This window comes from Pygocentrus nattereri, chromosome 23, assembly GCF_015220715.1.
Source record: "Pygocentrus nattereri isolate fPygNat1 chromosome 23, fPygNat1.pri, whole genome shotgun sequence".
Lineage (NCBI taxonomy): Eukaryota > Metazoa > Chordata > Actinopteri > Characiformes > Serrasalmidae > Pygocentrus > Pygocentrus nattereri.
In genome coordinates, this window is record NC_051233.1 from 1,675,001 (window position 1) to 1,690,000 (window position 15,000).

At 41.5% G+C, this 15,000-nt stretch overlaps 1 protein-coding gene across 3 annotated transcripts in view; it reads left to right on the forward strand.

The window, feature by feature from the left end:
• The window catches only part of LOC108415354 (neuronal migration protein doublecortin), a 101,861-nt gene that overhangs the window by 32,198 nt on the left and 54,663 nt on the right, over window positions 1-15,000 (forward strand). For all 3 annotated transcript variants that reach the window (XM_037533442.1, XM_037533443.1, XM_037533444.1), the window contains exon 3: window positions 2,377-2,717. In XM_037533442.1, coding sequence (XP_037389339.1) covers window positions 2,377-2,717 — 341 coding nt within the window. The remainder of the gene's footprint in view (window positions 1-2,376; window positions 2,718-15,000) is intronic.

The window sequence follows — 15,000 nt, forward strand, 5'->3', positions numbered from 1 at the left end:
GGGGATGAAGTGGAGGAGAGGAGAGATAGAGGGATGATCGAGGAGAGAGGAAGCTATTATACACAAACACTGCTGTTCTGTAGCTCCGAGATGCTGCAGGACTGTTAAATCAGGATGTGGAGGATGGTAAGGGGAGGAGGGAGAGAGACAGAAGGAGTGATAGATGGAAGAAGACTGATGGAACAGGGAAAGAGAGAGAGAAATGATGGAGAGATAGGAAATGGGACAGAGAGAGAGAGAGAGAGAGAGAGTATTGAAAAGATAGATGGTTGACTTTCCTTCAGGTGGAAAAATGACCCGCTGTGTAAAAATAACATCAGCAACAAACCACAAAGACTCGAACCCTTAAAAAGTCAGTCGGTTTGCTGGATGCAGTGAACTGCATGTACATTCTGCATCGTGCTAAAAATAAGAGACGTTTTTTTTCTTTCGTGACAAATCACCGTATACTGGACCACAGCGTTTGTGTGGTGTAGAAGCCCTGAAACCACCCCAGGGGTCCGGAGCTGCAGGCTAAAGCCGGTTTATCCGGCAGGAAGCCAGAGCACCCCACTCATTCGCCTAATTTAGCCTGAGATGTTTCAGTAGCATTGAGAAGAAGGATGTTCTGCTTGTCTTCTTACATAATAAAGCAGCTCCTACACCACATGTGGGCTGAGGAGGCCAGGGAATTACGCAGTGTGTGTGTTTCTTGCCAGCTTTTTGCTGTCCTTGTTGCTGCTTTTAGAACTGAACTGATTCTTCTTTTGTTCTGAAGCTTCAGGGACTGAGAACTTTCTTCAGAGAAAGATTCGTTGAGAGAGGGATTTGTTTTTAGATGGATTCGTTTCGTTGAGAGGAGGATTCATTGAGAGAAAGGTTTGTTCAAAGAAAGATGTGTTCAGAGAACGATTTGTTCTGAGAAAGATTCGTTCAGAGGATTCATTTAGAGAGAGTTGCTTTAGAACATGCTATTAAATTCACATCATGAAATATGGGTGCTGGACGTCTCCAACCTGACCGGATCCCCCGTTCAGGGCTTGGGTCAGCTCAGGTTTGTTTTATAACGAAGATGAAGTTGGCCTCTTATTTGATTTCTGATGCTTATTCTGGAAATAAGCGTCTTCTGATCTCTCGCTCTCTCTGTCACTCTCTCTGCTCGCTCAGTCCTTCAAGAGATGTGATCAGTGGCAGGCTGGTCCAGCTCGTCCATCACTCTGTATCTGCAGTTCTCAGATGAGTTTTTTAGTTGGTGCTGCTGTCCAAGTGATTTATATTAGCCGACATCAGGGAGGGGTCCTGCTTCCGGACAGTATAGCAGTGGTCCTGATAGTCTTATTCATGGCCGTAGCAGTTTTTATCCTCCTTACTTTCAAAGTGACCCAGGGTTCATGTGTGAAATCAGTGCAGGTCAGCTTTAACTGACCAGCTGTTTTAATCCAGGTGATATCAGTAGAAATATAACCTGGACTGACTGAACATCCATTTGAGTTACAACTACACCACTGAGATGGACTACACCCATTACACAGCACCTATTTTCTTGGTTACACTATGCCTGTTTTAATGGTTAGGCTGCACCCATTTCCATAGCAACAACACACTCATTTCCTTGATTACACTACACCCATTTCTGTGGCTGCACTATGCATGTTTTAATGGTTACACTACAACCATTTCCAAGGTTACACTACATGTGTTTCCATGGTTACACTATATGAGTTTCCATGGTTATACTACACCAATTTCCCTGGTTACACTAAACCCATTTCCAAGGTTACACTACATGTATTTCCATGGTTACACTACGCCCATTTCCAAGGTTACACTACACCCATTTCCCTGGTTACACTACACCCATTTCCATAGTTACACTACAGCCATTTCCATAGTTACACTACAGCCATTTCTAAGGTTACACTATACATATTTCCATAGTTACACTACACCCATTTCCATAGCTACACTACACCCATTTCCATAGTTATGCTTCACCCATTTCCCTGGCTACACTACAGCCATTCCCATGATTCCACTACACCCATTTCCATAGTTATGCTACACCCATTTCCATGGTTGCGCTATGCCTGTTTTAATGTCAGTTAGCATTAGCATTGTACAGCTAAAGTTAGCTACCTAACATTCCAGGTAAGAAGGTTTGTCAACAAACCAAACTAAAAGACTAGGAGGCAGAATGTAAACATCTAATGTTAACTAGCTGTCTTAACACTGTTAGTGAGTGAAAGGCTTGCAGGCTTTAAGTTAATCATCAGCAGTTATCTGATATTTTTTAATCCCCACTAAAACTGCAGCCCTGGATTCTCCAAAATCCCTCAGTGTATAAAAGCTCCGGATATAAAACGCTCATCCTTTGTTGCTCTGCTTTCTTCCTGCTAGGTGAGAGTTACGTGTGCGCCTCAGAGAATTACTACAAGAAAGTGGACTACACCAAGAACGTCAACCCCAACTGGTCGGTGAACGTGAAGGCGTGTGCGGGTCAGCGGAACGCCATGTGCGTTGGCGGCCGTCCGGGCGCAGAGGCACGCGAGAACAGAGACTTCATCCGCCCGAAGCTGGTGACGGTGATGCGGAGCGGAGTGAAGCCGAGGAAGGCGGTCAGGGTTCTGCTGAATAAGAAAACCGCACACTCGTTCGAACAGGTACTGACCGACATCACCGAGGCCATCAAACTGGAGAGCGGAGTGGTCAAGAGGATTTACACACTGGACGGAAAACAGGTAGGACAAGAGATACACACAGCTGGAGTCTTTACGGTTCCATCTCATTTAAAGCGATAGTTCAGCCATAAATCAGAAGTAGCCTTTAAAGGCATTCGATTCAGCATCTGATTCTTCTCATATATATTATGTAATGTATGAAGATAAATATATATAATTATGTTGATAAATCAACCAATAGGAATGGTCTACATTACTGTCCATATGTAAATCCATGTGATGGCTGAAGTGCAGCGAGAAGTCTAGAACCAAACCTGGGTTCTTCTGCTCATCACAATATCTCAGCTACTTTTTTGGAAACAAGAGATTGTTGTTGGTCTTTATTGTTGGTCGGATTTCACAGGTTCCTCACACCATATACAGACTTAGTGCCACGCAGAATGTAAGAGAGTTCGCTCCTAATTTGTTCACGCAAATTGTGCATTGCAGGCTTTGCATTACACAGACCACAAAACACGCTCGACACCAAAGATCGTATTGTTTTAACACAGAAATCCTGCGAAAGTTCCTGAAATTAGCCACTAATGTTTGCACTCATGCAAATCCACAGATATTAATCATACCACACACACAGGCACAGTTCATCTCCGTAGAAACCACAGAATCGACACTTTCCTGATCAGCTTTGTCAGCGTCGATTCTTTTCTCATCAACTTATTTGCAATTTGGGAAATAATCTGCATATCAGTGGCAGACGACTCACCGCAGCCACCTACACAGACAAAAGGCAGAGCAGCTTGACATTTAGTGCAACCAAATTACGCTCAACATTTTAGCTTTGTTTGTTTTATTTTTTTTACTCGGTCATCAGTGGCAGGTCTGACCATAGAGTTTGCTGTATTATTTTTTCTTTAGGGGGTCACTGTCTGTGTTTACATGCAAAGACTTCTGCCAATCCGACTGAACACAATCCGATTACAGATTCAGACTGAGGGGTTTATTCTCACTCTACTCAACAGTCTGATGAAAATCTTCGTTTACCTGCTCACTAAAAGTAATCCGATCCAAAATGACGCGCATGCGTGGAGAAGCACTTAGAGTAAACGTTACCATGACAGCGAACATCACGTGAGGTCCAGTCAGAGTGAGATGAGCAGCAGTGAGCAGTGATTGTGTTTCTAACTGCTTTAAAATGACGTCAGACTCAGGAAAACGTCCTTCACACGTCCTTATTAAAGAAGGCCGAGAGGAAGACGTCGTGCTCTGAGACGCATAAGCTGGACGTCCGTCCCACCGCCGTCTTTTAAAGATCAGAGCGTGAACTTCGTCTCCTCTGCAGACCAGTTTCTTCTCCGCCGTGTTGAACGGTATAAACTCTCACTGTGACGCGACGCACATGCAGAACGGACTTAAACTTTCCGATAGGGAATGTAATCGGATACAGACGTTTACACGGATATTATTCTTCTATTTAACAGATTATTTACAGGATTAAACACCTCATTCAATTATATTCCGAATGGCCTCAATCAGACTAGACTATTCAGATTGAGGTGTTTACATGGACGTATTCTGTTCTGATTGAGCTATTAGTCGGTTTATTAATGGATTATTAGGCTGCATTTAAACGTGGTGATAGATTTCAGTGAATGAATGGCAATGGGAAAACAATACAGGCCACTAGAATCAGTGGCTAATAGACTGATTCAACTCTGTGGTGGGTTTCATGCCGTGTTTACATGCTGTCATTGCATCCCAACAGAGCTGGTGCCGTCAGTGATGGTGTATGACCAGCAGTGCAATGCAGTGTTGCCATAGTGATAGATACTGGAGGAGAGTGTGGGCTGAAGGTGTCAGCCACTGTTTTATCCTAGTGGGTCTCATGGTTTCTAATCAGAGACATGAATAGGTGTTTTAAGTTGGGGGTGCTGAATTATGAAGTAGTGTATACGATACGAACGAATACTTTTTACAGGCCAATTTACAGAAAGTATTATGTGGTGCTAAAATGATGTGAGATGACAACATAAACATTTAACTGACACATTAAAGTGCTGATGCACGTCATCATTCTGCTCTTTCCACCTGGACGAACAACCGATCAGATTGTTTATATGTGGCGATTTTACTGATTGTGCTGCGGCCACAATCACACGGTGAGATTTAACTGGAACACACACCGAGCAGAAGATATAACGGTTGATTAAAAACGTCATTATTACTTTATACACTTCCATCCATCCATCCATTCATCCACTTCCAGTCTTTTTAGTTTTTAAAAAGTTAAGGTTTAATGCTGCTTTGGGGTTCAAAACAGGCCTATAATTCTGCATTTATTTATAATTCTTCCCTTTGAAGCTCAACCTATATGTGTTTTAACAGCACACCCAAAAGTGGTTGTTCACTATAATGAAAATACGGCCTTGATTTATTTTGAAAGTATGAAAATATAAACGTTGCTAAACAAGCACAATAAGGGTCTTTACAAAAATAAAGTATTTTAAATTTACACTCTAAAAAAGACGGCTCTTCAAGGGTTCTTTAGTAACGGTAATGGTTCTACTACGAACCATGAGTTCTATAATCATGTTATGCTTAAATGTTCCTTTGCATGTAAATTGGTTCTTCAGACAGATGTGGATTGAGTTGTTTATGGTTCTGTATAGCACAAAAAAGGGTTTTGCTACTGTTACAATGTCTAATTTGTAACATAAATATATATAAATGTATTCGTTTATTTACTCACGAAGAGCCATTTCTCCATCCATAGAACCATTTAAGAATATTAGGCCACGCCCCTACAGTTTTCAGGATCTTAGTTAGGTCCGGATAAGCGTTTGTTAGGCCGACTAATCGTTTTTTTGCTGTAAGACTTATTTTTAATGTCAAATATGTTTAATTTTGGGATCCTTGAGAAATTCTTGGGTAAATAGGACACTTTCTCTTCTTGGACTTCGCCGCTTGGTGGTGAGTGTAATAATATAGATAATGTCACTGTAAATAGGACAGCGCTGCCCTATTTGCCTGTTCCACTTCTGTGACACGGTAATTCATCATACTATATCACTGCGAGTCCAGAAGCGTCTCTCTCCTCCCCGAAAGCATTACTGAACTCGCACACTCACTCAAACAAGCAAAATAAATCCTCGGTGTCTCTTCCACCGCCTCTAAAACTGTGAGCTGACCAGTACTGCTCATGTCACATGACCTTTAACATACCACATATGCCTTTTTTAAAGGCTGCGTATCCATTAAGTGCAGGAATGATTCAGTTTGCTGGACAAATGATTCAATTTGAGTGATACATTAATGATGCCCACAATAACACGTGTTACCACATGATGTGATAGGCTGCACTTATTTTATTGTCCTGCACTCTGTATTGTAGTTTATTGTATTGTAGTTTATTGTATTGTATCTTATTGTTATTGTATTGCATTGAATGGCTCAGAGTTCTGCGTTCAACTCTGGTTCTTTTTCTCTTGGTGTCTGCAGTGACTGTGTTTCTATCAGTATCTGAGCTCAGGACCGTCTTTTTCTCTAAACTACTGGTAACTAGCAGAGACACTTTCTCTAGATTGACAAAGCTCTTCTTGTAAGTCGCTCTGGATAAGAGCGTCTGCTAAATGCTGTAGATGTAAATGTAGTCCAAACCACCGCTTACCAGAGGCCTAAAATAAAAACTTTGCTAACAAAAATAATACTTGTTGCCATACAATGTGGCAGATTTACCATTTACCATTTATTATCGAGCGGCATTGAAGTGTTTCTTGGCGATTTGAGACGCTCTCGAGGTTTAAGCTTCTTCAGTTTCAAACTGGAGCGACGCGGCACGAGCGGCAAACCCGAACTGCTCCCAACAGCGTTGTGGTGGAGAAGGAGAGCGTTTTTACCAGCCCACATTTCTGCTTTCTCATAATAAATAAGCTGCAAATGTCTTTATCAGCCATGAGATGTGTATATCAGTATAAACAGTAGAGGTGTCACGAAACACAGAATTTAAAAACTTGATACAATACGATACGACAGCATCTTGATTCTTGATACAGCTCAATTTTTTGATTGTTTTTTTTGATACTGCCAAAAATAAGGAGCGTTTCTGAAAATGTGCTTTGTGTTCATATATTAAAGTTTTATTTTACCCATTAAAGTCCATTTATCTTGTTTGTAGCATCACAGTCATAGTCAGTTTTTAAGTCGCCATCTTCCAAACCTCTCTTTGGCACTGTTTTTGTTACCATGCCTTTAAGACTGATATATTTAAATATGCTCTGTCCTGATTCGCTGTCCTGTGTTATGCCTCCAGGCTGCAGCACACCTAATTTATTTCTTGTTTTAATTTATTAGTTTATTTGACAGGGACAGTGCAGATAAGCACTGTTATATCCAACGCAACACATAGTTGTATAGAGTGCATCTAGCTGGTTTGCAGCTCTAGTCTCCGATTAGGCTTGAATAATATAAAAAAAATGGAAAGAAATGAATAATGCATAAAATAAAATACATAAAACATGCATACCTATTTGTGTGATTAAATATGTGATGAATGCATCTTTATGTCTGTATGTCAACTAAAATGTTCACAAGTTTGTTTGTGTTTCTGTTTATTTCTTTTATATCTTTAGCATGAATGAACAGGGCTGAGCTGCTGTGGGCTGAATAAGTGAATATGTGAAAATGTGAAGTTGTTTGCGACATCACAAAATCTAACATTACATACAACATACTATATCAAATAAACAATTAGCAACCAAGACAATCAGCTTTCATTTGGTTCCTGTCTGTATGATATAGAACATGTTGTTTTCTGTGGATGGCAGTCTTCAAATAACATTGCAAGTGGCAATCATCAGGGGTCCAAGCACCCGCACGGTTATGGAGCCGGTATAGGCCTTGTAACAACATGCAGTGAAATATTCAACGTGCTTTTAAAAAACTTCTATAACCTTTACAAAAAGTGTTTTGCTGTGTTTATAAACTCAAAACGTGACATATACCTGTTCTTGAGACCCCGCATTTATTATAAATAGAGGCCATTCTAAAAACTTTGCCCATCGTGTAAGTCCTGATTGAGTTTTTATGAATTCTGGCTGATACGGAGTGTAATCTGATTTTTACATTTTCTTAGATGCAGCCACACAATGCACGCTTCATATAGGTTAGCAAAGCATTGATCTTCTAACATCCGTTAGGTCCCAGTCAATCACTCTGACAGCTGATCAAAGGCTCAAGCTGTTTAAGTGGGATTAGTTCTTGGACCCCTACACTGACCGATCAATACGTGAATCAGCAGTTCAGTTCTCATTCGGATTGGCTGATTTATAGACAGTTGAAACAGAGAGAAAGATCAGTCTAGAGTTACTGTTGTCATTTTGCTCTACATTTAGTTCACAGTACATTCAATTTTTATACATTTACTCAGTCGAATTTAACTGTAATTATGTGCTAAATAGTTACAGAATTAATTAATTACATTCATGCTTGATTTATGTTCTGTTTACACGGGTGTGATTCTGCACTCCTGACTTTTTATGTTTGTTTTTTTTTTTTTACTTTAGGAAATAACAAAAAATGTAAAGGATGATAAAAAAAGGCTGTACACACAACAAAACTTCTCATCAAATCCAAATCATAACAAAATCTCCTCTTTTACTGGATGGAAAGTTTACAGTCTACACTTTTCAAACAATTTCTCCACTTGTTTCAATAAACTGTGAGTCAGAAATAATTCAGGTTAAACTACACATTCTTCTTCTAGGGCTCTTAAGTAAAGACCGCAGGTCTATGTAGAACCATGAACACTTAAAGAGCAATTATTTCAAGCTTAAATGGTTCTATGGATGGAGAAATGGCTCTTCATGAGTAAATAAATGAATAAATTTATATATATTTATGTTACAAATTAGACATTGTAACAGTAGCAAAACCCTTTTTTGTGCTATACAGAACCATAAACAACTCAATCCACATCTGTCTGAAGAACCAATTTACATGCAAAGGAACATTTAAGCATAACATGATTATATGTAGAACTCATGGTTCGTAGTAGAACCATTACCATTACTAAAGAACCCTCGAAGAGCCGTCTTTTTTAGTGTAAATTTAAAATACTTTATTTTTGCTTGACAATAGAACCTGAGAATGTTTGTCTCAGACATATTTATTCACAAAAATAAACAATAACTAAATTTATTTATTATGAGGAAAAATGACACAGAGCTCATTCTGATTGGTCTAAATGTTTTATAGTTACACTTCAGATAAATATCTGAAAATACATTTTCCATTTGAATTATTTTCATTACATGCAATTTCATATACTTTTATTTGCAATCAAATTTGGATTTTGCGAAAAATCCTCAGACTCCAGTGACCAAAATACAGAATTTACTGCTAAATTAAGTCATAAAAACTGATTCAGCCAAATCGATTCATTGATGTCAAACACTTTTTCAGAAATATGTGAATTTCTGAATTTGAAAGATGGACGAGCTTTGACAGAATACGTTTAACTGCAGATTGGCCTGGTCATCAGGAGAGGTTGGTTTAGAGATGAGCTGACGCTGAATGCGGTCAGGGGATGATTAAAAGTGTGACTGTGGAGCTGTGAGGCCGTTTTTGAGGTTCAGATGAGCTTCTAAATGCTCCTCTGAGGACCAGAGTTAAGTGCTGTTGTCTCTCAGATGAACCCTGGAGATTCACCCAATCCCTTAAATGTGTTTCAGCATCCACTTAGCGCTCTGTCCACTCTGAGAAGTCCCAGTCCGAAAGGAGCTGAACATACTTATTGAAAACGTTTAAAACGTTCTTGATGAGTTATTTACATTTTATGTCAGTGTTCTGCACAAATGTTTTTTTATTCCGTAATTGATATGGTCTCCTATAGCTTATAATTAGTTTTAAATCTACTATGAATTATTCAATATCCACTGTAAATTATTCAGTATCTGTTATGAATTATTCAGTAATTACTATGAATTATTCAGTATCTACTATAAATGATTTAGTATCTACTATGAATTATTCAGTATCTACTATGAATTATTCAGTAACGACTATGAATTATTCAGTAATGACTGAATTATTCATTAACTACTAATTAAGTTATTTAGTATGTACTATAAGTTACTCAGTATCTACTATGAATTATTCAGTATCTACTATGAATTATTCAGTAATGACTGAATTATTCATTAACTACTAATTAAGTTATTTAGTATGTACTATAAGTTACTCAGTATCTACTATGAATTATTCAGTATCTACTATGAATTATTCAGTAACGACTATGAATTATTCAGTAATGACTGTAAATTATTCAGTAATGACTATGAAATATTCAGTATCTACTATAAATTATTTAGTATCTACTATGAATTATTCAGTAATGACTATGAATTATTCATTAACTACTAATTAAGTTATTTAGTATGTACTATAAGTTACTCAGTATCTACTATGAATTATTCATCATCTACTATGAATCATTCAGTGCACACTTAAAAATGATGGTTCTGCAAGGCTTCTTTAGTAATAAAATTGTTCTGTATAGAAGCATGAAAACTCAAAGAACCCTTTGAATGCTTAAATTGTTCTTTGCATTGTGAAAACGTTCTTCAGATTGATGGAGAATGTGTTGAATACATTTCTATACAGAACCTTTCTGAAAGGTTCTCCTGTTATTAGAAGCTTGGCATTGTAACAAGTGAAGAACTCTATATCGAGCCCTTTTCACCATGCAAAGAACCATTTAAGCATGCAAAGGGTTCTTTGAATGTTCATCGTTCTATACAGAACCATTTTATTTAACAGAGAACCCTGGGAGAACATCATTTTTAGGTGCATGCTGACTGATTTATTCAGAATCTACTATAAATTAGGGAGTATCTACTACTACTTTTCTTTCTTTCTTTCTTTCTTTCTTTCTTTCTTTCTTTCTTTCTTTCTTTCTTTCTTTCTTTCTTTCCCTCCTCTCCCTTTCACTTTTACTCTCTCCCTCTTTCTCTTCTCTGTTCATTTATTTCCTTCTCTTCGTCTCTTTCTGTCTGTCACTCTGACTCTTTTCTGTCTTTTAAGTGTATCTCTCTTTCCTCGCTGTAAGTCATTCCTCTCTGCTCCTTATCCCTGTTTCTCTCTCTTTCTCTGCGCTCCCTCATGCGGAGCTTCATGAATATTCCCCTTTTGAGCTGAATGATCTTTATAAAGCTCGTTTAGCAGCAGCACCTGCAGGACTGAGATAGGGCAGAAATGTGCAGATTTACCCATAAGCCCCTGCAGTGTCGGGGGGTTACTGCGGGTCGTTTACGTCCTCCGCACTCCGCTTTATCGGTGCTGACTCGCTCACTGACACAGACAGACTCTGATAGGGGTTTAATATGGGCAGCAGGTCCAGGCGGCGGTGGAGGGTGGAGTTAGTGTGGAGTTAGTGTGGACTGAGGGATTTACACACTCAGCCTGGGCGTCTTACACACACACTACACTAAACTGCTCCAGGCCTGCCGTGTTCAGTGATGCGCTGCTCCGGTTTTACATTTAAATACTATAAAATACCATCAGATCTCTCGGACTGTTTCCATTAAAAACCATTAAAAAATCATAAACCTTCAGAAATAAACATACTAGACTGTCTCTGGGTCAGTTCCCCTCTGGTCACTGGGGTGGGAGCCTCAAGGCTCCATCTCAGCACATTTAGTCAGGGAACATGACTGACTCCACACACCCCGCCTCGCCTTGCCTCGCCTCCAGGCTTTTACTCTACTGCTCTGTTTTAAAACATTCGGTTATGAAAAGGAACAAATACCAACAAATACCAACACCTGGAGGAACTGATTTAAGCTCCACTTGCCAAGACACCATTTTTTGCAGTGCAAAAACGAGACAAATGTGATTAACGGTGCTTAATTATTTCAGCCGTTTGTCACTCACACACACACACACACTCACGCTCACACGCATACTCTACACTCACACTCACACACACACACGCTCACACGCATACTCTACACACACACTCACACACACACACGCTCACACGCATACTCTACACTCACACTCACACACACACACGCTCACACGCATACTCTACACTCACACTCACACACACACACGCTCACACGCATACTCTACACACACACACACACACACACACGCTCACACGCATACTCTACACTCACACACACACACGCATACTCTACACTCACACACACACACACACGCATACTCTACACTCACACACACACACACACACACACAGACATACTCTACACTCACACTCACACACACACACGCTCACACGCATACTCTACACTCACACACACACACACACACGCTCACACGCATACTCTACACTCACACACACACACGCATACTCTACACTCACACACACACGCATACTCTACACTCACACACACACGCACACACACACACACATACTCTACACTCACACACACACACACTCACGCTCACACGCATACTCTACACTCACACACACACACACTCACGCTCACACGCATACTCTACACTCACACTCACACACACACACGCTCACACGCATACTCTACACTCACACACACACACACACACACTCACGCTCACACGCATACTCTACACTCACACACACACACGCATACTCTACACTCACACACACACACACACGCATACTCTACACTCACACACACACACACACACACACACATACTCTACACTCACACACACACACACACTCACGCTCACACGCATACTCTACACTCACACACACACACACTCACGCTCACACGCATACTCTACACTCACACACACACACATACTCTACACTCACACACACACGTATACTCTACACACACACACACGCTCACACGCATACTCTACACTCACACTCACACACACACACGCTCACACGCATACTCTACACTCACACTCACACACACACACGCTCACACGCATACTCTACACACACACACACACACACACACGCTCACACGCATACTCTACACTCACACACACACACGCATACTCTACACTCACACACACACACACACGCATACTCTACACTCACACACACACACACACACACACAGACATACTCTACACTCACACTCACACACACACACGCTCACACGCATACTCTACACTCACACACACACACACACACGCTCACACGCATACTCTACACTCACACACACACACGCATACTCTACACTCACACACACACGCATACTCTACACTCACACACACACGCACACACACACACACATACTCTACACTCACACACACACACACTCACGCTCACACGCATACTCTACACTCACACACACACACACTCACGCTCACACGCATACTCTACACTCACACTCACACACACACACGCTCACACGCATACTCTACACTCACACACACACACACACACACTCACGCTCACACGCATACTCTACACTCACACACACACACGCATACTCTACACTCACACACACACACACACGCATACTCTACACTCACACACACACACACACACACACACATACTCTACACTCACACACACACACACACTCACGCTCACACGCATACTCTACACTCACACACACACACACTCACGCTCACACGCATACTCTACACTCACACACACACACATACTCTACACTCACACACACACGTATACTCTACACACACACTCACGCTCACACGCATACTCTACACTCACACACACACACATACTCTACACTCACACACACACACATACTCTACACTCACACGTATACTCTACACTCACACACGCACTCACGCTCACACACATACTCTACACTCACACACACACTCACGCTCACACGCATACTCTACACTCACACACACACTCACGCTCACACGCATACTCTACACTCACACACACACGCATACTCTACACTCACACTCACACGCATACTCTACACTCACACACACACACATACTCTACACTCACACGTATACTCTACACTCACACACGCACTCACGCTCACACGCATACTCTACACTCACACACACACTCACGCTCACACGCATACTCTACACTCACACACACACGCATACTCTACACTCACACTCACACGCATACTCTACACTCACGCTCACACGCATACTCTACACTCACACACGCACTCACGCTCACACGCATACTCTACACTCACACACACACGCATACTCTACACTCACGCTCACACGCATACTCTACACTCACACACGCACTCACGCTCACACGCATACTCTACACTCACACACACACTCACGCTCACACGCATACTCTACACTCACACACACACGCATACTCTACACTCACGCTCACACGCATACTCTACACTCACACACGCACTCACGCTCACACGCATACTCTACACTCACACTCACACGCATACTCTACACTCACACACGCACTCACGCTCACACGCATACTCTACACTCACACACACACTCACGCTCACACGCATACTCTACACTCACACACACACGCATACTCTACACTCACGCTCACACGCATACTCTACACTCACACACGCACTCACGCTCACACGCATACTCTACACTCACACTCACACGCATACTCTACACTCACACACACACACATACTCTACACTCACACACACACACACATACTCTACACTCACACGTATACTCTACACTCACACACGCACTCACGCTCACACGCATACTCTACACTCACACACACACTCACGCTCACACGCATACTCTACACTCACACACACACACATACTCTACACTCACACACACACGCATACTCTACACTCACACACACACACGCATACTCTACACTCACACACACACACATACTCTACACTCACACACGCACTCACGCTCACACGCATACTCTACACTCACACGTATACTCTACACTCACACACGCACTCACGCTCACACGCATACTCTACACTCACACACGCACTCACGCTCACACGTATACTCTACACTCACACACACACTCACGCTCACACGTATACTCTACACTCACACGCATACTCTACACTCACACACGCACTCACGCTCACACGCATACTCTACACTCACACGTATACTCTACACTCACACACGCACTCACGCTCACACGCATACTCTACACTCACACACGCACTCACGCTCACACGTATACTCTACACTCACACACACACTCACGCTCACACGTATACTCTACACTCACACGCATACTCTACACTCACACACGCACTCACGCTCACACGCATACTCTACACTCACACACTCACGCTCACACACATACTCTACACTCACACTCACACACTCACGCTCACACACATACTCTACACTCACACTCACACACTCACGCTCACACACATACTCTACACTC